The sequence below is a fragment of the Schistosoma haematobium genome, chromosome 5, assembly GCF_000699445.3.
Source record: "Schistosoma haematobium chromosome 5, whole genome shotgun sequence".
NCBI classification, from domain to species: Eukaryota; Metazoa; Platyhelminthes; class Trematoda; order Strigeidida; family Schistosomatidae; genus Schistosoma; species Schistosoma haematobium.
Genome location: NC_067200.1, coordinates 8987606 through 9015532, shown reverse-complemented (window position 1 = coordinate 9015532; position 27927 = coordinate 8987606). Strand labels below are relative to the sequence as shown.

Below are 27927 nucleotides of genomic sequence, written 5' to 3'. Positions count from 1 at the left end.
TTGCCGTGGTCTCATAGATAGTTGTCAATTGATCAATCCGTCGTAAGTAACGTAGAATTCGGCTCATGTATGTATCGGTTCAAGTTATCGCTCCATGTCAATACAGCAAGATGAAATTATTATGTTAAGTCTCAGAATAGTAAAAAAAATTAGTGATAGTATCTGCGGTAATAGAATAGATTAGGCATATACCATACGATTCGAGAAGAATGAATCAATTTGTGAAATATATTATAATGTAAGACAATTGTAAAACCCAAATTCTAGTGGAAGATAGTGGTTGAGCCATGTGACTATACATCTTCAACATCTACCTCAAACCGACTAGAATCTCAAGATAATACATGTGACATCGCATTAATTATATTATCGGTCACACTGCAACTTGATCGTCAGAATCCGATGAGCACTAAGAGGACTAGAAAAGCATGATATTTACAACTACTACTCAGTAGTCAGTCAGTTGTACGTCTCTAATCACTGGTTACGGTAATCATATAGATCTCCCTCTACATTGCTAATCTCCACCTCTTTAACATCTATTTGTTCTTCACAACTTCTTGTGTAGGGCTCACTTATATATTTTATTGATCCTTTCACATTGTATGATTATGAAGTAGGTCACTGTAGGATGAACTGTACACTGGTATCTCTCATCAATCCAACACAATACATAAGTCAGTGTTGGTAAAATGTTTTGTTATGAAATGGTTACATTAACACTGGTACACTACGTCACGCTGTCCACCAAGGTAAAATATCAGTGTTTTTTATATTAACAAACTGAGTCACTAATTTTGGTAGTGTTAGTTCATTAACGTGATAAATTCAGACTATTTGGCTTTTCGCTAGTCCAGTATAATACAGGCTCATTTTGTTTTGTATACTCTATAATAATGGCTTTCTTAATCAACCATGGTTACCGAACTGATAATTCTCTCAGAAAATCAATCATCAAATTTCAATTGAATAAATTTGAGTACACCGGATCTCTAGTCTGTTGATGGAGTAAGTGAATATCTATTGTGAATGAAGGTTACTATTTATAGATTCAATATTCAACGAAGATAATGTCACCAGATAACAAATGGTTAATTAGTAGCTTACTGATTAAGATATTGGACTATCAGCTGATGAATCTCAGGTTCAAACACTAACCCACCTATTTCCTCTTAGGCAAATAAACAGTTTCACTAAACCCTCTCACTTAGTGTGCAACTGAAAGCCACAGATACGTTACTGTTTATAGTAAATTAGTTTGTCGTAATCATTAGAACAAGTTACTAACCAAATAAAAAAAGCAAATCGAAAGTCGCAAGGAAACCAATAAAGCTGCTTATTTTACACACCATGAAAGACTATTGATCAACATAATTTCCACTTTTGGTGGCGTTTTGTTCTCTGAGCTGGATGGACCAAACTATCAGCTCAGAGAACACCTCATCCACATGAGCTACAAATCCTCTCCACCATCTCATAATTTCCACTTTCAGTCGTTTCACATTAAATATCGTATTATTTGTGTTGGTTAACTAATTAGGATTAGATCATCCATCTTAATGACAACTGATTGATTAACCATAATATCGTCAAAAACCGGACTAGTGCAGCGTTAATATTAATACATTTATGTAACTTTATTACATTATGTAATATATATTATTTCTAAAATATATCTTTTTAAAAAATTATTATTATGTTTAGATGTTTGAACAAAGATTATGGAATGACCAAAGTCCATTGTGGCAATTTGTAGAAAATGGTAAACAACGGTTAATTCAACGTGTTGAAGAACTCCAATTCTCAGTTGATCGCATTCGTGAAACTGATGTCAATGAATTAGGTGGGTTATTATTTTTGTTTGATATAAGTAGTTTCTTTTTTTGTTAAAATATTAATAAATGTTTTGTATATATGTCGATCGACAATGAAATTGGACACTATACTGACTCTGCGAGTGTGATTGTTAAGAAAATAGGCTTATTTTTATAGTTACATTTTTTACAGCATGGTATCAAATCGTGAAGTATTTTGAAAATGTGAAAATGCTACTTAACTATTTCACCTAGCCATGCACACCGGTGACTTCTCTGTTGAGTTGGAACTTGAACATTCTATGTCTTATATTTAGCGGTGTAATTTTATACCTTCAAGTTTGACCTCGGGATATTACATTTACAACTTCCAGTTAATCACAATACTCATTCAGTACAATGGCTGATAATTATTCAACTATCAGTCGATCACAATATCTATATGTAATTTTGAGCTTTCTTAGAAAATCATTCAACTAAGAAAGGGTATATCATACAGCTATCCACTAATAGTATTGAACTGTAGTTGCTAAATATCATGAATTTGTTGAAGTTAGAAATATAAGTCATTGTTTATTGACTCAATGATTTTCAAGTTGAAGACCCCCAGATACCCTGGTACGGCTGAAAGTGGAGCGAGTCCGGTTTCCCTCTCGAATCGCTCTCACATGGCCACGCATATACAGCCACTTCCACGGAAGTTCTACTCACTACCTTCTCACGGTGGGGGTGTAGTTTACGAAACTGAGAGGACGAAAAGCGAATGTCCGACCCTTTAACCGAGTTGCAGGATATAAAGGATCCACCTAGAGTAGTTGGAAAACCCTGATTGCAAACCAGTGGTGAACATGGGCTCCAGGATCATGGGAAACAAGTAGCGTATGAACCTATTGTTGGTGATCGGTTACCATGGGACTGCATCTCGTAACGTTAATTAGTTGTCTTGTGGATTAGACCATATAGTCAAATATTTGGGTAGTGTCCTCCTAAGAAAACTACCTGATTTGGCTTGGGTGGTCCAGGTAGCATTCCTGTCCTCACACAAACCGAACGTTAAATTGTGGTGTATATATATGTGGTACCTTGTTCTATTAGTGTTTATGTGTTCAAATAAATAAATTAGTTAAAGGATCCAGTTCGAGATTATATAAAGTTTCGGGTTCCAATCCGTATTGGGGTCACGCATATACATGATTGATGAGTTTCATGCTAGGACGAAACAGTTGTCGAGTGCTTCATGGTATCCAGTCGTTTTTCAACTGAGCTCACTTCATGATGTATCATCTCTTAAGGTTTTGTCTTTAACATCCTAACAACTGTTAATATCCTCTTATTTACTGGATGCTTCATTTATACGTTGATTTTTTTCACACATTTTTTGATTAATCTCTGTAATGTTAACTTACTGTATGCTATTTACCATGTAGTTAGTAATGTCTACTATTTTCTATCACGTACCTATGACCTGTTCATCGATTGTCACTCATGTTTTTTTTCTAATTTAGCTTACCTCTTTCACTACCAAGGAAAAGACGGTGCTCGCGAAATTCGACGTTTAGCTTTCTATGTACCAAAAGTACAATTGGCTGTAGAATCACAACCTATTACACGTACCATTCTTCGTGTTAAGCTTACAATTGAGCCAGATTTTACTTGGTCAAATCCAATTCATGGATTACAGCAATCATATTGGGTATGGATTGAAGATCCTGATCAAGGTGTTATATTTCATTCAGAATATTGGACATTGACTAAACGCATGGTATATTATGGGTTGAGTTGATTTGTTTTTTAAATTTTGTTTATTATTAGCAAAGCTGTGGCTTGTTGGTAAAAACGTCTTTGGCCTGCAATTAGTAGGGTTGTATGCTTGAATCATAGCCTACCTACTTGTTACTTCTTGTGAAAAATAGTGACCAGTGTGGTTTGACCATAAATGTGGTAGGGATCATCATTTGCGATGAATAATTATCGCATAATATCATGGGTTGCCTGAACTTTGGAATGGAAATCATATTAATTGCCAACTCAGCTATCTGAAGATTAACCACTTTATATAAGACATAAAGGTTTTGGGTTTGGCCTCAAGTAGGAGGGTTGGATCCACCCTACTGAATAGTTCTGTGTTAGGACCAAACGGCTGTTCGTTCTCTCTTGGTTTTCAGTGATCATCTGTATAATATAAACTATTTAACTTGTTATTTTATCAATCTACTTGTTTTTCACAAAAATTTGATTTGTGTATAACTGCTTCTTGGGTAGAAGAGTGTTATTAAATTTCATCTATATTTCTTTGTTCATTCAAATTATAGTTCAATTCAAAAACCCCACAAATTTTGAATTTCACTATTCCATTGTATGAACCTTATCCAACTCAATATTTTGTTCGTATTCTCAGTGACTGTTGGCTTGGAACTGATTCAACCTGTCCAATTTCATTGAAACGTCTCATTCTACCGAGTAGTGATCCACCTCATACAGGTATTCATTTACATGTATTTGTTATTTCAAGATCATGTACCAAGAAGAACCTAGCAGTTGACTTAAGGTTACTATTGCTAGTTAGACATAATGATTAACTCAGAGACAATAAGTCATAGAAATCAAGATTCTGATTAGTAATTTTATCACATTATTTCGGTCAGTAGTCAGAGACTTAATACGTTCTATGACTGATTAATTAATGCGATTCTGTTACACAATGCTACCAATGCGCATACATTTGAATCATTATTCATATACATAAAGAAAACATTACGAAGAAATTAATTGTAATAATACGTATAATCTTACTTCATAGCTACACTAAAATGATAAGTAGTGAAATAAAGTGATTAAAGTGAATGAGTATTTCCTTCCATTGGAACATTGATACATGATCATGATAATGCGAACAATTATTTTGACATAGGAAGTAGGTTAAAACTTACATCAATGAATATGTATTCTTAGTTGTTTCAAAAAATTATGTAATGTAAAGTATATAAACCATCAGTCTAAGTATACTAGTTGTCAAGAGTCAACATCAAAGAAAAGGGAGTAGAGAGTAACAAATGAACGATAGAAGGAATTCGTAATATCTTCTGTTAATTTTTCTTTGACTAAGGAATAGACAAAGGTGTTACAAATCCTTTTCAAATACAAAGTCTAGGGTTCCTAACTCGAATCCCTAAATCTTTTATAAGTGAGAAAACTTGATAATACTAGATTTATCATTCAAAATGTTTCTTTCCTATCTGCTAGTTGACAATGATCTATCAGTTGTGATAGGACAGAGATGAGTATTAGCTTCATCTGACCACTCGCAAGTCATGAGTGGAAATACTCTGTCTCATTGGTTAAGTTGTCTGGTAGTACGCTCAATAAAGCATCCTCCACCAGAATAGCTTAATTAATAAATTCACATCAAATTGGCTAAATCAAGGAACTTATCCTCTATTTGAGCAATCACCATTGTTCAATTAGAAAATGACAAAGATTCGTTGCATATAGAGTTCTTTTCACAATTTAAAACCACTAGACAGCTGAAGATCATAAGTTTTGAGAAGTTTCCTGGATGATTTGATCAATGGAAACGAATGTAAGACAAGTGTGTTGATGTAAATGAGATGTATTTTTACTTAGGAGGAGAGGATAAGCGTAATTAGTAAAATGTATAAATTCAGTTTAGATCATTCTTAGTCTTTTAACAGTTTGTAACAGTTTGACCAAGTGCATATTAAGTGTATTTATCTTTAACTAAATCGAACAACTACGGAACGTCATACGCGTGCGTAGGTAGCTAGATAGATAAATACAAGTTATAATGTTCACGACCACTTTTTCTCCATTATGTAACAAAATAATTATCATTCCTTTTCTTATAGTCTATGTTTGCTTTCTTTCTCTCTTTCTTTTTGAATTCAACAATAGATTTACTTAAATTACAACCATTACCAGTGACAGCCTTGAAAAATGCTAATTATGAGTTATTATATAACTTTCCATATTTTAATCCTATACAAACTCAATTATTTCATACATTATATCATCAAAATGTCAATGTACTATTAGGTGCACCTACTGGTTCCGGCAAAACTGTTGCTGCTGAGTTAGCCATTTTTCGTGTATTTAATGAATATCCGAAACAAAAAGTTTGTTTATTGGCTTTTTTTATTTGTTTTTTCTCGTTTGCTTGTTTGAATTGTATTCAATTCTCATTGATTTTGACTTATTTACTAATATCAAGGTTTATTTACTTATCTTAGGTTCGTGGATTAGTTGAAGTTAGACATTAACACCGTCAGATGCCGCCGGCTCAGTGGTTGGTTAGGCGCCTGTCGCGGGACTTGCAGGTTCTGGGTTCGAATCCCGCGGGGTGCGGGATCGTGGATGCGAATTGCTGAGGAGCTCCATAGTAGGACGAAACGGCCGTCCAGTGCTTCCAGGTTTTCCATGGTGGTCTAGTTTCAATTGACTCATGATTTCAACAAGTGAATTTATCTTAGATTTGTAAAGGTTTGTAGTCTTTCGAACAATTCTGATACAATCGTAGGTTTGTAACTTCATTCAGAAAAATCATACTCAATGTTTTCATTAGGATGAAGTGTTTTTTAAAAAAAAGGTGAATAAAAGCAGATGATTAAGACTCGTTTTGTGTTCGCTAAATTAGCTATAAGTTATTTAGAATTTCACCATCACGTACTATTGTTACTCTGTAGATAAACTATTACACACATCTACGAACCTTTGAGTTTACTTCTTTTCATTCGAGGTGGTGTAGAGGCAAGCTTGACTAAAAATTCTTTTTTTTGTTAACTGGTGGTTCGGATTTAGAGTCAACTGGGAGCGTTACTCGACCCAGATCTTCATGCCAGTCAGTATTTACCATCAAAGTATATCTGGAACCTTGAAGGAACTGATATTCCCTGTTAGTGTAGACGAACCTGACATAGTTCAAAACTCAGTGATTAATTACTGTTTATTTGTAAATGCGATTGATTACATTGTAATAATTTTCTTCACTTATTTTTTACTAGTGTGTGTATATTGCTCCATTAAAAGCACTTGTACGTGAACGTATTGATGATTGGAATATTCGAATCGGCCAAAAATTAAAGAAACGGTTAGTATTTAAAATAAATGTGATTTTGTTTAATCTTTATGTTTACGCTGATTTATGCCAGGTAAAATCCTACTCATACTTTCACGAGGTACCTTGGAGATAGTGGAACTTTGTTTGGTGAACTAACACGAGCGGCTAGGCTGCGATCGGGATTACTTCAACTCTGCTTACATCAATAGAGATCGGACTAGTCCCCCACTCTATCGTAAATGTATACTGCCTGAAACAAGCATGTGGCAAAGATAAGTGTGAAATGAATAACCTGACGAGGAACGTATTACTTTTGGTGCCTAAATGAATTATCTCTAGGACAGGTCATTAAGTTTGTTGCAAACCAGGGCGATGTTCATAAACTGTACTTTAACCAGTGCACAGGGATCGACACTAAACTTGTTTATGATATAAGCATGGAGTAGTTGATCATCAATAGGCGACTTACAACCCAAGTTATTTAAAGGCAAGTAATGCATTCACTTACTACTGCTAATGGCCTCCGGCCATAGGGCAACAACATCGAATCACATCCATGTCTGTGTTTATGGATTCTATAAATGCATGTAATGCATGCGTGTGATGTTATCCACGTTCCATACTGGTATATTCATTATAACTCTTGACGCTTTTGGGTTGTTAAAAATTTTTCGGGTAGAAACGTCCTTATTGCAGCTGTGCAGAGACAGACTATTACCGTGTCGATGTGCTTTACTAAAGTGTGGTTGAACCAAAGTGCCTAATTGCATAAGAGTTATTGCAAAATAAACTGCTTGCTTGTCTGTATGCCTTGCATTCTGCTGTTTCACATATTTTATCAAGCTCTTTTATTTTCTCGATAAACCAATCGACATTTTTAATTAGTTGGATGATTTAAGCAAATAAATATGTTATGTGGTTGGGCGTAGACCGACAGGAAAATTAAACCTAAGTTTGGGGTTAGTTGGCAAGTAGTGGCCACGTTGCAACTTGGTCAATAGAATTCAATCATAACTTGAAGGATTAGATAAAAATTATATTGACCACTTATTACTCAGTAATCATTATTATATGAGCGAATGGGTGTAAAAGGAAACATATGACCAGTTTGTGACATGTTTCTGTGGTATGAAAGAAATCTGTTCTGATTTAGACATCTGTTGATCCATAATAAGTTCTCTGTTTAGTTTCAGAGATAGTGTTGTAACCCAGTGGTTTGTGATGTTATCAGACATGGCTTTGAAAATAAAAGTATTCTTGTTCACACATTTATTTATTGTGATTGTACTTCCATTTCTTCGTTTATTTTATCAAAATATCATCTTTAGAGTTGTTGAATTAACTGGTGATATCACTCCAGATATTAAACAGTTACTACGATCTGATTTAATAGTTACTACACCTGAGAAATGGGATGGTATTTCACGATCATGGCAGCATAGATCATATGTTCGTCAAGTTGCATTAATTATTATTGATGAAATTCATTTACTTGGCGAAGAACGAGGTCCTGTATTGGAAGTAAGTATCTGTGAAATGGATGCTCTATGTTAGTTTGAGACTGTTTTTTGAATCGTTTTTTTTCATTGAATAGAAATTATTTAAACTGAATAATGACTGTTTACATCACGAAATGGTATCAACTAGCGAAACTGAGAGTCCCATATAGTTTAGCATTGTTCAACATTACCCACCCACGACCCTGCATAAGATCTAACTCATAAATTCCAGATTCTATGGTGACTAGAATAACGTTTAGTTCACTGAATTACGTTTCAAGAGTTCACAGGCATTCAACTTCATTCTCTTCGCTGTATAATGGACTGATCATCTATTCACTAACATGAATATTACTTGTTCGACGTCTGTAAATCCACACAAATCGAGCAGATGAAATATGAAATAATTAAGAAAAATGTCGATTATTTAACCAATAAAATCTATTGGTTTATGTTAACTGTATACGAAGCTGTATTTTATCATCCGAATGAATGATAAGTCATGAATTATGTTTGATGCACCATATTACAAATCGAAAGACATTTAATGTTGCAATTAATGAAATCTCAACTTAGTATTTCGTTACTTGCTTTGGAATTGATTAAATTTACAAGTTGTTCAATTAAATTGACCTTAATGTACTCTTTTTGAGAGTTCTGGACCATCATTTACCCTAGACAAGGTCTCCAAACTAAGTTATAATTATTATCAACGTAACAGGTGATTTACTATTTTTCTCTCTATAGGTTCTTGTTTCTCGAGCAAATTACATCGCAAATCAACTTGGTCAACCAATTAGAATTATTGGTTTGTCTACAGCGTTAGCCAATGCACCAGATCTGGCTGCATGGTTACATGTTCCATTCACTATGACGTCCATTGCAGAGGTTGCTTCGATTTCTGGCACTAGTTATGGATTAACTGGTAGAGGTTTATTTAATTTTCGACCATCTGTCAGACCAGTTCCTTTGGAAGTTCATATACAGGGTTATCCAGGTAGACATTATTGTCCACGTATGGCTACCATGAATAGGCCAATTTTTCAAGGTAAAACTATCGATTGAATGAATTTTATTTTTGAAAATCAAGTTTCTAATACATATAAATTATAGCTATCAATCGTATCCTGGAGTGTTGGTTTAATATTATATGGAACTTGTCAATTAGATTCACCGGGATTTTTATACAGAATAGAACCTGGTAGAGACAAGTTCAAAGTCCAATGTTTTACCCAAACCACAGTACCTCTGACAATACAAAAAATGGTTTACTCCACATTGACTACACAAGTACAAACATTGAAGAGAAGAACATCATCACGGTACAGTTTCATCAATTGACGTACCGGAAAGTTCGTATCATTTATTAATCAACAGACTTGCTTGATGTTGATTTAATCTATGAACCTATACCAAAAAGTTCAATCAGTCACAAGCTCAGAGATAATCCAACGAAGACAGTCCATCTGTATCCAAAGGAAAATGAAGACGACGAAATTTACGAAGATGTAAAAATCACAAACAAGGTCAATGTAATGAACCGATATAATACTTATGGAATAACTAGAAAGCTTACTTCTACATGAAGTAGGCACTGAAGATATTGTTTATAATGACAATGAAAGCTCCCCAGTTAAATCATCTAGCTCGAAGAACTCAACATCATCAAAAGCATCCGCTCTAGCTACACATTTACTCCATCATTTCAAACTACTGAACTCAATTAGTCATTAAAGTATTTGGCAGTTATTTATTTGTGTTTGTTCGGTGAAAGACAAACATTTACTGATATGATAAAACAAAAAAGAGATATTATTCCAGGCGGTTTTTTAATGTCAACTTAGTATGAATGCTGTCCAACATGACAGGTGTGAACACTCGTTCAGTGTGACTATATTTCGGGATAAAACAGAGGCGATTCGGATATAATATTTTCGAATGAAAAAGAATATTATTCAGAAAAGACCAATATCACAAAACGACATAAGCTAAGAATGCATTCGTCATCGGGGTTTATTTGACAGTTGTTTTACCTTAATTTCGAGCTCCTATGTGGTATGCACCCACGGCTTAATCAGACATCGTTCTATGCAGTAGTATTATTCGTTAACCTTTTGGTCGTCGAATCACTGTGGCCATTTTTTTCATTTCATGGTGGTCGTTTGGTTCGAACAATCTTCCAGGATGTTGTAAATATGTCGAGGCCTTCATCTTATTCATTAACGAGTTTTATACAGAAAAAGAAACTAATTATTAAATGTTTTTTAATAAACTTACTATTAATGTAGCAGGTTTGTGAAGGATTTCGAATTGCATAGTGTGCATCTGATGAGAAACTGTGATCAACAGAATTTAGTCACGTTTGGTGTGATGAAGAAGTGCTTGTCCACATAATAGCATCTAAGTTGGTTGTTCAGCATCACGAAGCGATTAAAGACTAAGCAATCACCGCGAAACCTGAATGTCCTATGTTTGATCCTTAAAGGGGGTTTGTAGATGTACATTGATGTGGAGTCCCGCACTATGATAAAACAGTACTTTGGTTGTTCTTGATTTTCAAATGCTATCTGATTACAGTGAGTTCATGATGTAACCTAAAAATTTTCTTAGTGTTTCAAATGAAATAAGCATACATGTTTATGTATACATCACTGGTGTACATTTTTTTCAGCAATTAATAGTCATTCTCCGAATAAACCTGTCCTAATATTTGTATCAAGTCGTCGACAAACTAGATTAACTGCTTTGGATTTGGTTAGCTATGTTGCAGCTTCTGATAATTCCAAATGTTGGTTGCATATGAAACCAGAAGAAGTAAGCTTTTTCTCTTTTTAAATAAACTAAAAAATAGTTTACACTGACGACATTTATTTAATAATGAACAAAGGGGGGTTCATTTATGCTTAACTAAAACTGTTTCTTTTTTAATCACCGGAATGTCTTACTATCTGTAAAGTCAGTATGCGGTTGTGGAGATTATTAAGCTTTTGATTAAGATGTTTGTTAGCATTAAATCACTGAAATACAAGAAATGAAACTGAATAATTAACAGATCTCGTTACTCATGAGTAATACAGTAATAATAAATGAATCTCATAATAAACACTTGATTAGCTAAATATTGGTTACTAGCTAAAAATGATCAAACAGAGTTAATAATATAATCATATGTAAAGTCAGTTACCACTTGTATAACCCAGTGATAATGTCTGTTCTCTATATGTAACACGGATTCGAATTCTGACAAAAAACATTTACTTCATGAAGATTGTAGAATATATCTTGCTATTGACTCAGGTCAATGAGTAGGAAAGTTAGATCACATGATTGTTAGCATTAAAAGAAAAAAATCGATTTCAACTTCATTTAGATTCTCGAAGTGAACAAACATAAACTGTTTTATTAGGGCTTGAACTGTACATCCAAACTTCACCGTATCTACTACTTTAATATTGTGATCCGTCTTGTATGTCGTAATAACCTAATCGATGTTTGTTGTCTAGATCACTTGTTTCTTTATCTTCTGTCATACCACGGATATCATTCGGAGAGTGGTGAAATTAAAAACAATTAATTCAAGTGTATTCGCTATAATGTGTTTTCCTCAAATACTTAGGGTCTACAGGATGCTGTCTTCACTCAGCGAAAGAATGGATTTTAGGAAACTATCGGCCTTAACAGTAGTGCGCTTCATCTTGTCCTACAAAATAAAGTCGCCAACGGAAACTTCTGAAAAGCTCAAAGCTAACACGTCTTAAATTGGTCCTCAACTAATTGTCCTCTGGCCCTCTAGATCAACCCCCTTCTTTTCCAAGTAATTCAAATAAAACCATCGTTCCACAATAATGGGGGACCAGAAAGTGATAATTACTCTCATCCCTACGTCAGCATTTAAGATCATCTTGACGTCGTATCCTTTGATTAGTGAAAAACATTTCTGTCGAAATTATTGTATTATTATTCCTGTTTTTTTATCGATGTCATTCGAAACTTACTCATCACTAATTTTTATCTAGATGGAATCAATTTGTGAAAATATACAAGAAACAAATTTACGTTTAACTTTAACCTTTGGTATTGGTTTACATCATGCTGGTTTACAGAATAAAGACCGTTCATTAGTCGAGGAGTTATTCACAAATCGAAAAATACAAGTATGCGTTTGATCGAGTGGATATTCTTTAGTTTGAAACTGTTTTTGAATGTTGTTATGCATTTATTCCTCTAAAAGATTCATAACTTAGCGATCATAATTTATCTGCAATACGGTACTGTAGTAAATACAGATGATAATAATCAAACTCTACAAACCTCGAACCATTCATGTGTAGATAACGCGTCAAAAGGAAAATCATTAGAAGACTATGTCCTCCTAATAAATTGATGAAAATTGATTTACAACAATAGAATGCAATTGTTTGAGAAAGTTCTTAGTAGTTAACAAGAATGAATTAAACATTGAAGGACGAAACCTTAGTGACCCGGGATCTAACTCCAAGTAGATCGTGTGAATGATTGTTATTGAAATATATATGTCGCCGATTCCCGTATATAATCATCGACCTAAATGGCGTTAGTCAATAACTGAATGAAATAAGTTTAATAACGAGAATGGACTTTTGAATACATATAATTTGGATATGAAGCGAATAAAACAGAGCGAAGCAAAACGATGCACATTGGAGATGGCGAGTAAGCCAACTCTATTTACCCAAGCGTTAATCAATATTTATAGTCACAAGTGGTACAAAACTCAGTTTACGTTTGATTATGTCATCATTCTGTTGTACGTAGTCTTGTGTTTTTGTCAAAGAAACATTAGTGAGGTTAAAAAACTCAGTGACTCATCAATTACATAGATTCTTAAACTTGACTTGGTGTCACACTTCTCTGTATGGATGGTGATCACTCAGTGTTAGTAAAAACCAAACCGTATATTTGTTTAATGGATTTTTGAAGATTTCTGAATTTCATAGTTTACATCGCAAAATGACTGTAATTAGGAAACCATTAAGCAAAGTCACAAATAAATTGAACTTAGGCATGTATACGATTGGATTACAGTTCCTGTGGTCTAAAAGTTAAGCGCTCTCCGGGTGAACTGAAGTTCCTTGGTTGGATGGACCCCTAATAGAGTCTTGGATTCAGACTTCTTGGGAATCCCAACGAAATAGCTACCCAGTGCTCCCCGGCATTCAATTATTATCTAGCTTCGTTAAAATTGTGATACAAATAAACCATATTCATCACAATTTCTTCACTTTACCTCATTAGCATCCCTTACACGTTGGACCTCATTGATTTATTTTCTTCCATTATAGATTTTAATCGCTACTTCAACATTAGCCTGGGGTGTCAATTTCCCAGCTCATTTGGTCATTGTCAAAGGTACCGAATATTATGACGGGAAAACAAAAACCTATGTGGATTATCCAATTACTGGTAGTTAATTCTCACTATTTTTGTGTAGATAGTATCGTAACATGGCTTTAACTCTAATTTCTTTAAGTTGTACTCAACACAGGTTGATAACAATTTGGATACGATTAAAACTATGTGGCACTAAACAGCTGTTTCGTCTTTATATGGGACTCTTCAGTGCTGCACACTTTTGACCCAGTCAGGGATCGAAATTAAGGCCTTAAGACCTTGTAGCCAAGGCGTAATCACTAAAATCAACTTTTTTTCAAGTAAACTATATTTTTTCTTGATAGAATATATCCACCATTTACTGTATGTAATTGATATAAAACTAGTGGACGATCATGCATCTCATTTACCAAGTATATTCTTGTGTACCTAGCTTTAAAACTCGTTTTTTTAAAGGCTACCTGATTTCCCAAACTGAAGTGGATCAGGTGCAGTTCGAACTTGAGAACAATGGTTTAATAGCCATATTGTCTAACTATTCAGTAAATACCTCGTCACAATACCGTAGATGAAGTTGTAACATCTTGTTAAAGAAAAAAATATTTTATATCTTATCTGAGACTGATCTTCACTATGACGGTTGTCTTTGTGTTTTTATCGACATAGGTACTCAGCACGCATCCTTTTTAACTTACAGCAAAACATTACTCTATGGGTTTTAATAATCTCTTGCTTTTCATTTAAATATTTTTAAAGTGAAGTCCAATTGTTCCTCAGTTCAATGGATGAAATTTTGAGATTTATGGGGTTTTGATGATTGGATTCACAGAAATCGACTAGCATTACAGGATTATACAAACATGACACTGACTACTCTATTCAGTGGTCAATCAGCTATGAATGTCTGAGTTGTATATGAAACCATTCACGATCTGGATATACCACAAAGAGTATTAAGTAGCATAGAACCTAGATGAAAAAGCGTTTTTCACCAACTACCTTTGATCACTTGACATTATGAAGTAGTCATGAATGATATGATTACATTATACATAATTTCTACATTAATTATTTTACAGATGTTCTTCAAATGATGGGACGTGCTGGACGTCCACAATTCGATGATCGAGGCAAAGCTGTAATTATGGTGCAGAATTCAAAGAAAACGTTTTATAAAAGATTTCTATATGAACCATTTCCTGTAGAAAGTTATTTACTACATGTACTGCCGGATCATTTGAATGCGGAAATAGTAGCTGGTACAATAACGACTATGCAAGAAGCTTTAGATTATTTAACGTGGACATTCTTTTTTCGACGATTATACTCAAATCCATGGTACTTTTGTTTGATTTTTTCTAATTTTCTATCATTCATTTATGTAATTATTTGTTTGTTTTAAGTGTAGTTGAATAGATTAGTTATGTATCCGTCGCACATTACTTACCTGTTACTTCTTGTGGAGGAGCATAGGCCGCCTACTAGTATTCTCCATCGAAATCTGTCCTGGGCAATCCTTTCCAGCTGCTATTTGTTCTTTGATGCTTGCTTCCAATTCTCGATGCAACGTGTTCCTTGGTTTTCATCTTTTTCTTTTACCTTCAGGACTTCATGCTAGGGATTGCCTCGTGAACTGATTTTAAGGTTTACTAAGTGTATGTCTTATCCACCTCCAGAGTCATTTCCTAACTTTCTCTTCAGGATGTCAAGCTACTGTGCTTGTAACTCTTCTAGGGTTACTGCTGGTCCTAAACCTAAGTAAAGGAGGGTTAGATATGCGGTCAGCAACCTCATTCCGTAGAATGCAGACAATGAAAACTTCAAGATCCAAGCTATTCTAATCAAAGAACCCAACTATAATAAAATCATTTTTCATCGCTACAAATCATTTACAGATTATTTGTAATCAGTATGAATACATTACAACTTGATTGTAAAATCACACTATTAATCTATGTTTAGCAATAATTAGATGGATATCAATAAGGAATCATTTTTAATGTGTTGATATTTCAAGAAAAATTGACTAATGTACTTCAGCTCCGTAGTGTGAAGGTATTTTGCTGAAATCCACATTTAAATATCTTATGCTAGATTGTTTGATGGTGACTGTGTGTGTAGTGCTCAGTAATGCCAGAATATAAAGCTTTTGTTCATTTTATCTCATTATATTATCTAACATTAGACGTGCAAAGATTTCCACGTTGATATCTTTCCCAGATTGCAATCTTTGTATTCAGTGTATTCCAGGAAATCGCATATTGAATCATCACTGTTGAACTGGATTTTAAATTTTAACACCTACTAGTGATTCATTATAAAAGATGAACAAACGGTCGGTTAGTCATAAAATTTAGTAGCACTGTGCATTAACCCAACTCTCCATACACGGCTAGATGAAGTAAAGAAGATGAATACCATGATAGTAGAATTTGTAGTAATGTCAGTGATCGTCTCAAAGTTAAAGGTATGATTGATACTGAAGTTATGAAAAAAAGTGACATAAATGGATCCATGCCACTACAACAGATTCTGAGATATATCATTCAACATCTCCAGCCATTGATCACAACAGTTAGACACTTCAACCAGGTGGTCTAAATATATCAGAATGTCTCAGACCAACAGTCAGTAATTTCATGGACTGATGCCACATTACTTCTAATTATCTCAGCAACTAATATAAGATGTTCCATACAAATTATAGTCTTTCATCCAGTTTTTCTTTTTTTCGTCTTGACGATTTTTTTCAGTTATTACGGTCTAGAAAGTTGCGATACAAAATCGGTGAATAATTTCTTATCTGGGCTTATTACAAATGCATGTGACCAGTTACGAGATTCTTCATGTTTACAATATGATCAAACTGATCATAATCAGTATGTACTGATACCAACTACTCTTGGTCGTTTGGCGTCATATTATTATTTATCACACTTAACTATGAAATTATTTACCACAACAATTCAGTCAACATCGAGTATCCATGATTTATTGAGAATATTATCAGTAAGTGTGTGGGCATCTTTTAGGAGATTTGTTTTCTAAAGTGGTCATTTTGGGAGAGGACAGTCCATTTTTCACCACTTAACACATTAGAATTCGACTTTTGGTAAAAAACTATTGAAGGTATACTTTATTTTAAAACCTTATCAGTTCACCTCCCAGTTGTGTCTGTCAACTGCTATCAAGTTATTGTCGAGCTAGTATGACTCAAATTTTATTGATCGTCGTTTTATCCAGTGAATCTAAGGAATAGGAAATAAAAGTCAAGGAAACTTCCATCCCTTGTTTTCACTACGGAAATTCATACATATTATTTGGATAAAATCTTTTTATTATTGTATGGGTTTTTTCAGTACAAAGGTGCTAAAAAGACCTTAAATTGTTGTATGTCCGAAAATAAATGTAAACTTCTTTCATGTAACAATAACCACAATAACACATCCGCTCAATCTTTGGTGTTTTCTGTTTGGTTATCACCACTCTTAGTTTGCTAATTTTCCTATCCTAATGTCATTTTATGTTGCCCCGTATATATAGTCGTCAATTTTCAACTTCTCGACGTCTTATCACTATGGGGTTGCGGAAATTGTTGAGATTTAATTTTGATCATGAACCGATCAGTGTTAGGTCACCAGTGAAAACCTGGGAGCACTGGACGGCCGTTCCTTTCTAGTTTGAGGTCTCCTCAGCAGTGCTCATCCATGATCCCTCACTCGGGAATCAAACCCCGGACCTTTGGTCTTGCGCGATCGCTGAACCACTGAATCGGCATCCAATGATGTTAGTGTTCAACTTCAACCACCCCACGATATCGCGCGATTATTTTCCATTGTTTTCGGTGAGTAACTGCTTCATACTTGACATGGTTGAACTCAATTGATCACAGCTTTTCATTAGAACTCCAACTTCTGTTCGGAACATCCTGAAAGTTCCACCTTTTTTATCTCTTAATAGCAATATCGATTATTAAAGTTACTAAGTGTTGTCATGTATTTTAGTAGTCGTACTATCGTTTTCGTATCAGTTTCTTTTCGTAATAAAAGAAATCTTAATCCTATACAGTAAAGAACTACCATATGCCCAACCGAACCTATTACCCAAATCACAACCGATTTAAGGTATTTAATAATCTTATGTCTGAGTTCCCATTTGTAATTCGTTGCTCCTCATCTCAATTTCCTCATTCGTTGAGCTGATATGAGGCACAAAAGCTTTAATCGATGCACATTCTTATCAGGTCTTATGTTGGTTATGAATGACCACTTAATATCGGCGGCTATTCCACACAATATCACTGTTGAATAATATGATCTTGATTTCTGGTCGATGTTTATGGGCCACATGATGGAAGAATATGATGGAGCTGAACATACCCTTAGTAAGATCTGATCTTAGCAACGTATGAGCGTGACCACGTAGTGCTGGAGCCAAATGCATCAGGCCGGTCACATACGGCCTCTTTGTGAGTGGCTCTCGATATGTTAGCTATATTTTTAATACCTTACTGCCAACGACAGAAATCAGTAAGAGAGAGAAATGTAAGTTATTTATAGGAGTAACCCTTTCTGACATTTTTGTAATTTTTTCGAAAAGCAGTATCACTGTAGATATTGATTGTGTAAAGGAGACACTATACTGTCATCACAGCCAATTACAGTCAGCAATGCGACTTCACTTTTAGGCCTTGCTGCTTTTAGTCTGCCCATTCTCCAGCTGACCTGTACATCATGATAGCAACTTTAGGAAACAAATTTTTCAACCGACATGGCTCGATTTTCTCACCACCGTATGCGAACCCGATCATCGTGTCAATGTATTAGCTACGGTCGGATTACGTAGTGGAAATTCGCAGCAAAAATCTATCGACAAAGTCTCTATAGTTGAAGATTAGTGCTAGAGACGTTTTACACAATCAGTTTTGAATAGAAGCTTCCTAAATACATCTAGATAAATGAAGAATTGTGTCACATTTCGATCGAGTAATTACTTATATCGTTACTATATTTCATATTTTGTACAAAAATCCCTAGAAGACCAAAATCATAGTAAGCTCGGCGAGGCTATAATTTATAAATGAGTCAATCAGGTAAGAGATAACAGGTCTTAGATTTTGACGCGAAATTCATTCATCCATTTAGCGCAATACTATTTTAGCATTATGACTGATATCAGTTCGTGACGAAAACCCCAAATCTAATTCCTAAACTTAACCGTCAACTGTAAATCACAATTCTAGTTCCTCACGCAGGTTTATAATCTTCATTTGGTCCTAGTTATTAGGTAAAGACTCTCAAGGCCACTTTAGTGTCGTTCAAAGGTTGTCCATAAATCATGGTCTCATATTAAACCATGTAATTAGACTCAATTTTCTGTACATTTATTAACCTTAGTGTAAAGCTTTTACTCAACTTCATGTGTACAAATTAGTCTGAAGTTAAAATGTCTGTAACAAGCGTTGTAGCAGCAAACTTATAAATCTATAACCTTTGGTATATGCAATACGATGTTTCATTTAACAGTGTGTAAAGTAATATATATATACTCTGTTGTTGCTTCTTAAAAGAGTGCACATGAATACTTCCTATTACCTGTACGACATAATGAAGATGAAATGAATAAACTATTAGCCAATGAATTACCTTTACCACCTATCGGTCCAATGGATTCTCCACATACAAAAGCACATTTATTATTTCAAGCTCATTTTTCTCGTATTAAAGAATTGCCGATTATTGATTATCGTACAGATACACAATCGATTTTAGATCAAGCTATTCGAATATTACAAGTGAGTTGTATTATTTATTTTGTCACGTCATATCAAACTCTTCTTGGGAATTTTAAGAATTGTTTATTTTAGTCGAATATAATTCATTCATCACTCAGTATTAACCAGTATTATATTCCTATAGTTCATATAATCTAATTGTATCGCAGTTCTACAGAAGGTCAATCGTGACCTGAAAAACTCAGTTGTAACATCTAAGACCATGAAGCTGTGTAACGCGGTTTCGTATCCTGCACAAATATTTCATTCCGTAAAGACTATCAGATTTCCTTGCTAATGAATAAAATCTATTATGATACATATACCCAGGGTTTCCTGTCTATGACCTTCAGCCATCTAAAATCTCTAAATAATGCATATGATATCTGGTGACTTAGACAAGTTACCACATTGCTAATTTATCGAGAGAATTTGGTCATCACGAAATAACTCTCATTATACTAGGGTCAGGTTTTCTCCCTACATCTGAGTTCTTAGATATAATTTTAGTATGTATATTGAAGAGTGTATTTCACGCAAGTTCGAATACATCAACTACTGGATGTCTTGTCGTTATGAGTTGAAAAAAGAGAGAAACCTAATAATAACTAAAGTCAGTTAATTCAAATTTATTTTATAAACAAACTGTTTTATTTACTATTACTTTCATTTTATGCCATTACTAGCCAATATTTTTAAGAGGTAATTGTCGGCATTCCAGGACAAAGCTATGACTACTGTTGTTCAACCATGTCATGGATGAAACAAAATATAACAATGGTTGGTAGTTGTACCATAATAACCTGCCAGGTTTGTGGATGCATATTGGTATCATGTGACAGCTAGCTCGTAATTGCTATCTTTCAATGGTTATCTAACTAAGATCAGTCTGTGATTGGAAACATCAAATTCGTTGACTCCTACAGCAAACTCCTTTAAAAATAAATATTGGTTATTGATGTTAGATATTCTCTGGACGTTAGGTTGTAGTGGATTATCTTTGAAATAATTCCAGAAGCTTCATATATCACTCGTCTTGATAACCAATAGTATCTAAATTTCAGAAGACAATGCGAATCGTTGGCTACATTTTATTGTTATACAGCACACCACCATACATGCTCATACAAATATAGTGCTGAAAAGTTATTTACAAATTTTCAGTTTAGGGTTGTGGAGATTGTTGACCTTCCTTGAAATCATGAACTGGTCAATATTAGACCCTCGTGCAGGATCGTAGATGCGCATTGCTGAGGTGTCCACATACTAGGACGAAATGGTCGTCCAGTGCTCCCGAGTTTTCAGTGGTGACCTAACATTGATCGGTTCATAGTTTCAATAATATGCACGGATTGTTACTCTACTCTGATAACACTTTCAGTTAAATAATTTAATTGAAGGGCTTAACAAAATCAAATATATACATAGTCAAGTGTAGGTGAGATACTATAAGGCGATATTTCTTTTGGTATTGTTACATGACCTGTTTGTTCGTTTGTTTACTTTATATTAAACGATTTATAGGCAATGTTAGACGTTAGTGCTGAATGTGGTTGGCTTCGTACAAGTTTAAATTGTATAATTTTAATGCAAATGATTACACAAGGCTTATGGGTTGAAGAATACGCCAGTAGTATTTTACAATTACCGAAAATAACCAGTGAACATTTGGATTACTTCAGGTAGTTGGAAATATGCTTATATTTTTCTACAATAATCCAGGAATCTAATAATGAACTAGATATGATTTTTAGGATCACGTACAGTAGATTTTTTTATAGTTTACTGCATGAAAACACTAACTGCTAAAACTGAAACGTGTTGGTAGGTACAAACTAATTGGTTGGCAACTGTGCGATCATATTAACCAATGGTTAAAGACTGTGGGATTGGAATGAGAATCTTTTTCAATAACGCAGATGCACTTATTATTTGTATTTCCTGAGATCATTAGTTTATAAACTACCTTATCAAGTTTTTCTTCATTAGTTCATATTCTTTTAAATCATATGTTCGATGCTCATTAACACTAATACTGCTACTACCTGCAATGTTCTGTCGGCTCGCCTTAATAATTTCATCTCACTGTTCTAATGAAGTATGATAACTTGAACGGATGTACACATATGCCAGGTTATGTGTTTATGAATGACCGAGTGAGTTTTGAATTTAAGGTGGGTCACTAATGTGGCTGGTTCGCATGTGTTTTTCATATGCCCAGCTACCTACCTCACTTGGTGAATAATATTGCAGTAGAAAGAGAGCTAATGGCCTGTCAAATCAAAAAATGGTGGTATCCAGGTGTGTATGCGTGCGCGACTCGATCAAACAGCAAAATTGAATGAAGTACTGACAGCTAGCAAATATTAAATAATTTTTCCCTACAAAACCATCAATTCAATATTGTAGTGCAAGTGGAGAAATCAAAGAAAAGGAGGCAAGAACAACTATAACAAATAAAATAAGACTTAAACTACCTCATATTTACGTATTGTTTAACGTAGTTTAGACTACTTAATTTTAAGTAAGGAGTATATCATGAAACAAAACAAGTAGAAGCAATTTCAAAAGCAGGAAAGTCAAAAACAAAATCTATCGAAAATTCAGGTTGGCGAAATACTTGGTAACTACTGAACTTCGCATATTTGAATAATTTTAAGAAAATACATTTATAAGTTCAGTTAAAGTGTTTTCGCCCATGAGCAACTCTTATTGTTAATCATTTACATCATGAGCTGATTTAAGGCAATCATTAAAAAAACAGAAAGCATTGGTCAGGCGCTTCGTCCTGTTATGGGACTGCTCAAAAATAAAAATCCACCTTATACCAGTGACCGAAGCTAGAACTCTCAGGTGTCATAGTCAACACCTAACTTTTAGACCACTGTATCAGGGTATGATGGTCCACATTTCTAACTTCAATCACTTTGGGATTTAATCATTTAATTTAATGAATTATCATGATACCTTCAATGTAAAGGCAGTTTTAATTGTAGACTGGCATCATTTTATGAACCATTGGTAACTGGAGAGCGACGAATAGTTTTCCCGGCCTACTATGAGGTAATCTAGCTGTGTGCACTCAGAATCCCGTTAGAGATTGAACTTAAGACTTTCATATCTCTTCATAATAAAATTATCTTCACAATTTACTAGATTGAATAGAAATTGTTTATTCACCATTCTCTAACTTTGAAATAAATTACCGAATTATGAATGGGAAGTCATGACTAGAGAGGTGAAAACGTATCTATTATTTTTTAGTCTAGTTGGATTGTTGATCAACGCAGAATCCAGAACTCTCGTTTTGTTCTGTTTATGACTCATCAGATAGATATACCAATGTTCCTCTATCGATGCTCACATTGTGACCTGAATTCATTTTTTCTCTTTCAATACCAACACATTAATCACTGTGCTACTGAATCCACACAGCCTCCAACTTGTTAAGTGTGTATAATGTTTATATGATAAAAACCCCTTACTTATAATAATAAAAAATCTCTAAATTGTAATAATTATCATTAATGAAATTGGATGATAGTGAGGTATTAATATTGCGAATTGATGGAATTGGCGATTGTGTAACGGAAAAGCTGAGTTTAATCCATGGTAAGGTTGTGAATGATTACTGCATATGAAATTCACTATGGGACAAACAATTGTCAATTGTTCATCATTAGTTTTAAATGATCCATTGGTTAATGTTGTTTGACTGTTATGTAAATTCTCTTAATAGTTTTTATGTATTAATATTTTATTGATATAAAGAATATTTCATCCCTCCCTTTTACACCTCACTCTCTCTTCTTCCTTGCATAACAAACGACTTTACAGATGTGATCATAATCCTAACATAAGTTCATTACCAGAACTTATTGATTATGTGGCTGGTTCACCTAACCTATTAGATTCCATGCTACAAGGTCATGTTGAATCCGATGTTATCAATAGTGTTAAAAAGGTATATTCATTTGATTTGGTATAATTTCATGCTTTACATTCAATCTATGTTTATTAAATAATTCAATGTGTCATTAGCGTTGAATGCTCATTTGTGCACATAATTTCTGTCTAAAAAAATCCATAAAAAGAAAACAATATCTAAATCCCATGTTAACTTTACATTAGCAAAATACTTTGTAACTATAGTGATATAGAGAATCAATCAGAAGTGATCTAAACGTTAAGTGCATTTCATTGGCTAAGAAATTGATCAATTTCCTAAGGATTAGAGTCGTATATATTTATATATGAATGAGTATTTATGCATTTTATTCGGTAATCCAATACAATTTCGCTCAAGTAGCTAGTTGAGGTATTAGCGCGCGTAGCACACCATGTATGAATATCAGATTTTGGGTACGTCCCGTCACAACATATAGAACCTAGTTTATTTTAATAATTTTTTTATTAGAAAAAGTGGTTTTACCCACGGGCAACTCTTATTAATCATTTACATTACAAGCTGACCGTAACCCTATAGCCATTAAATAACAGATAGTACTGATTCTTTTGTCTTCACAACTTTATATCGAAGCTGCTACCTTGACGCGGTGGTCGGGCTTGCCTATCGTGATGACCCAACCGAGCTATATTGGCTGGAACATATGTTCCTGCAGGTTCTACCATGCCAGGCAGGTCGATTGGTGAACGGTAAGACTAAAAGCAGCAACTCAAGGTCTGAGGGCGAAGTCGTACTGCTGACTGTAGAGGGGTGTGACAGCAGTAAGGTGTTTCCCTCGGACATCCAGCATGACAGCGATGCTGCCTTCCCACAAGGAGGGGTGGGGTTAGAAAAGGTCGATCCTAAAAATGTCACACCTCACCTTACCTCACGGATTTCCGTCTCCGGCGGTAAGGCCCTCTGAAGAACGGAGCTAACACGTCAAAAACCTTCCACAAAAAGGCCGTGCGCGACCGGCCTCAAGCAGTTGTCCCTTGGGCTCTGCGGTCACGCTCCCAGGTCGTCAAGACCAACACTAATCCGATTTCCTTTTCAGGTTCCTCAAGAAATACCCTTCCACGGTGTGGGCAGCCGGAAAGTGACATCAGCCCTCATACCCGTAACAGCACACCTCAAGACTGACTGTTTAACTGTAAATAGTTTGAATTAGTCGATTTAATTCCTTTAAATTTTTTACTCTAGTTTAGTTGAGACTTATTATTAATATATGTGTGTATCTGTAAAATTGAAGATGTTTTCCCTTCAAATTCTCATTAATCGTAATTGAATACAACCATATACTTCAAAATAAAACTGTCTTGCACGAAATATTCAATACCAATTTTTTTTTAAAAAAAAAACACGATTTGTGTATAATATGGGAATGAATTTGAGAGGCTCGCATCATGGTAACGAGATTTGAAGCAATTTTTGAACGAGCCTATAAACATACAGTTTGTATACATCAAAATTATTTTGGAAATGAAGTAGTGATACTTGCAAGAGTGCAGTGATTTTAAGAAACTGTTTATCAGTATTCCGATGTTAATATTTTCATAACTTGCATAAATTCATTAATCTGACGTTAACTATATTTGATCACACTTATGGTTACTTTCTCATGGCTAGAGATCTCTATTTTTTTTTGGGGGGGGGTGAAAGGAGGAATTCATCATTAACTCCAAAAATTTTTAATAATAAGTTAGCTGAGAAGTTAGATAGATATAATATAATAATAATAATAATAATAATAATCTTGTCGCACTTGGAGATGCTTCACACCTATCATAATGAACAAAATTCACATAGAACATCTCGAATTTAAATAATGTTACAGTGGAAAAATATAAACTGAATATCGTACTGATTAAAATATCACACTGGAAGTAAAATAATGTTATGCTGAATAAGACGTTGAACATGTCATACTCAGTCAAAGAAAAATATAAACCCCTTCTTGCCCCGACTGGTTACTATTATCATTATTATTATTACTACGCTAATTGACTTGTTCTTATTCTATACCTTCACGTTGAAATATTCACATAAGTTAGCAAATCTTATCCACTACTAGTTGGTATGTTACATAATCAATGCTGATAACAGTAATCAATTAGATTTTGACAAATGAATAACTTCTTTTGAAAGCAATCTCTATTTTTAAAATGTTTTGTCTATTTGCTTTTAGGCGGTTAGACAACTACCTATTGTTGAAATACGCTCATGTTTAGTTGGTCCTGATCCATCTGTCTCATTGTCGTCATCATCACCAACACAGCTATCTCAGTCAGTTAGAGTATTTAAAATAAATACTATTGGACAAAGTTCAAATTGTCTAGATGTATATGCTGAAACGGAGTATCTTCTTCGTATACAACTAATACGATCTTCTATTGATCAGACAAGTGGAAATAAGGTAATTTTTTTATAATCCTTCTGTTTTCCAACTGTAGGAGTGTTTCTACTTTTAACATAACTTGGAAATTGTATAATCCGATTAATTAGATAGATGATTTTCTTCGTCTAACTCAGTCTATATGCTTCAAGGTGATATTTCGTTTATCAATACACACTACCAGCACTTTCGGAACAACTAATCGTGTGCGAAAACCTGTTACACTGTTTTTACTATCAAGCAGTTTCACTTGTGTGTTGGGGTTTGAAAAACCTTTTCCCTGGCATAAAAATGTTGACACACTTTAAGGTCGTTTACAGAATATCATTGTTAGTGAAATTATGAAGAAATGACGATGGTAGACAACCATGATATGCTCTACTATTGTTTATTTACAATCTAGGAACTTTTCGTCTGGATTCATTCTTCGTAAAGCGGTTTTGTATTACGACCTCACAGACTTTGATAAAGCGTTCAGACATACTTTTCTTCAACATTCCGTTGTAGAATTGATTCTTATCCAACAAATCGAACGCCGTATTGACTTGATGATGTGACGATTATTGAAGTACAGTACGTGTGAATAGTACTTTAGTTTTCGGTGAAAGGTAAATATGTGGTTACTGAACGATTTACACTCTTTCTTACTTATTTTTGGAAGTCACTTCAGTTGCTACCTTCTCATTCTCTAATAATTTTGCTTTGCACGTTATACTTATCATCTTTATGCTGGATTTTATCGAGGTACACCTTATCTCTAGACTAGTGAACCGGTACTCAACGATTTTCGTTTACAAATGTTAGATGTTAGGTCGTAGATGGACACTGATAAGAAGTCCCATACTAGAACGGAACAGTCTTCCATTTCTTTAAGTTTTTTTTCGTTGATTGCCTAACCAAAATCATTTTTACTCTATCTCTATATGTTATCTATTTCATTTACTCTTATAGCCAGTTATGACTGGATCTTTAATCAAATCGAAATCATACGAAGGTTGGTTTCTTCTATTGGGCAATTGTGAAGTCAATAAAAATTATGGTGGTAATTTATTAACATTGAAACGTGTCCCACCACAATCAATGACAATACTTAAAAAAGACAAAATGAACTCTTTGAATAATACTCGGAAACATTTTATCAATATACTTGTGAAATTTCCACTACCATTAACATTGTTACGTAATACCAATGGTAATAATAATGGTACTACTATTAATGATATCGAAGTGAAACAATCTTATCAATTAACATTATTTTTAATGTCTGATACTTATTTAGGCTTAGATCAACAGATTGAATTATTTTTTAATGTAATGTGTAAACCACCTACTCAGATTAATCATGATGATAAAAATGATAATGATGATATTGATGAATTGGAATATGATAAAGGTTAGTGCGGATACTGTCGAAATATCAAGATGATGTAACCATATTTAGGTATGATGATTACACGTGTAACTATGTATGATTTGAGTGTTTGTTGACCATACCAACGATGAGTTATTTTATGTAGTACAATAAGAATTCAATAATTTAGTCTTTCATTTAAAGTGTGAATATTTTTCTCTTTTTTTTCTTGTTCTGTATAAAATTTGCTCAAATCCAAATGGATCGATGTTAGTGAATAGTGTTTCATATAAAATTTTATCGCTTATCCCCTTTATGTTGTATTGTATTTTTCAACAGTATTTTCTTCTTCCTTTTCTTTCTGAAAAAATTATTCTTACCGCTTATTACAGTTTATTTTCTTATCTGTTCTATCGTTTTATCTTGTAAATTTAATTGAAATGTTATAAATTTCATGGTTTGAATTGTATGTGTGCTTATTTTGAATTAACACAACCGTTACTTACTACCTTGACTTGGTGGTGGTTGGGTTTGGCTATTATGATGAGTCAATCGAGCTAGATTTGCTGGAACAATCGTGCCTCAAAGTCCTATCATGTCAGATAGGTTGGTTAAAGAGTGGTAGGACTAAAATCAGAAAACTAAAGGTTCGAAAGCGAAGTCATACTCAAGCGGCAGCAATGTGTTTCCCCCCAGTAAACCAGT

General features: G+C 34.2%; 1 protein-coding gene across 2 annotated transcripts in view; it reads left to right on the top strand.

The window, feature by feature from the left end:
- Nucleotides 1–27705, top strand: part of ASCC3_3 (activating signal cointegrator 1 complex subunit) — a 61823-nt gene extending 34118 nt beyond the window's left edge. Inside the window, exons 18-34 of one of the 2 annotated variants that reach the window (XM_051217446.1) lie at nucleotides 1705–1843; nucleotides 3320–3576; nucleotides 4127–4295; nucleotides 5727–5947; nucleotides 6833–6918; nucleotides 8217–8409; nucleotides 9135–9435; nucleotides 11059–11201; nucleotides 12404–12541; nucleotides 13709–13829; nucleotides 14837–15095; nucleotides 16511–16766; nucleotides 19327–19551; nucleotides 21055–21212; nucleotides 23368–23494; nucleotides 25665–25892; nucleotides 26823–27705. In XM_051217446.1, the coding sequence (XP_051064847.1) occupies nucleotides 1705–1843; nucleotides 3320–3576; nucleotides 4127–4295; nucleotides 5727–5947; nucleotides 6833–6918; nucleotides 8217–8409; nucleotides 9135–9435; nucleotides 11059–11201; nucleotides 12404–12541; nucleotides 13709–13829; nucleotides 14837–15095; nucleotides 16511–16766; nucleotides 19327–19551; nucleotides 21055–21212; nucleotides 23368–23494; nucleotides 25665–25892; nucleotides 26823–27269 (3468 nt within the window). In that variant the 3' untranslated portion in view covers nucleotides 27270–27705. Of the gene's footprint in view, nucleotides 1–1704; nucleotides 1844–3319; nucleotides 3577–4126; nucleotides 4296–5726; nucleotides 5948–6832; nucleotides 6919–8216; nucleotides 8410–9134; nucleotides 10964–11058; nucleotides 11202–12403; nucleotides 12542–13708; nucleotides 13830–14836; nucleotides 15096–16510; nucleotides 16767–19326; nucleotides 19552–21054; nucleotides 21213–23367; nucleotides 23495–25664; nucleotides 25893–26822 lie in introns of both variants that reach the window. The other variant, XM_051217447.1, reaches the window with a different exon arrangement.
- Nucleotides 27706–27927: the final 222 nt, after the last annotated feature.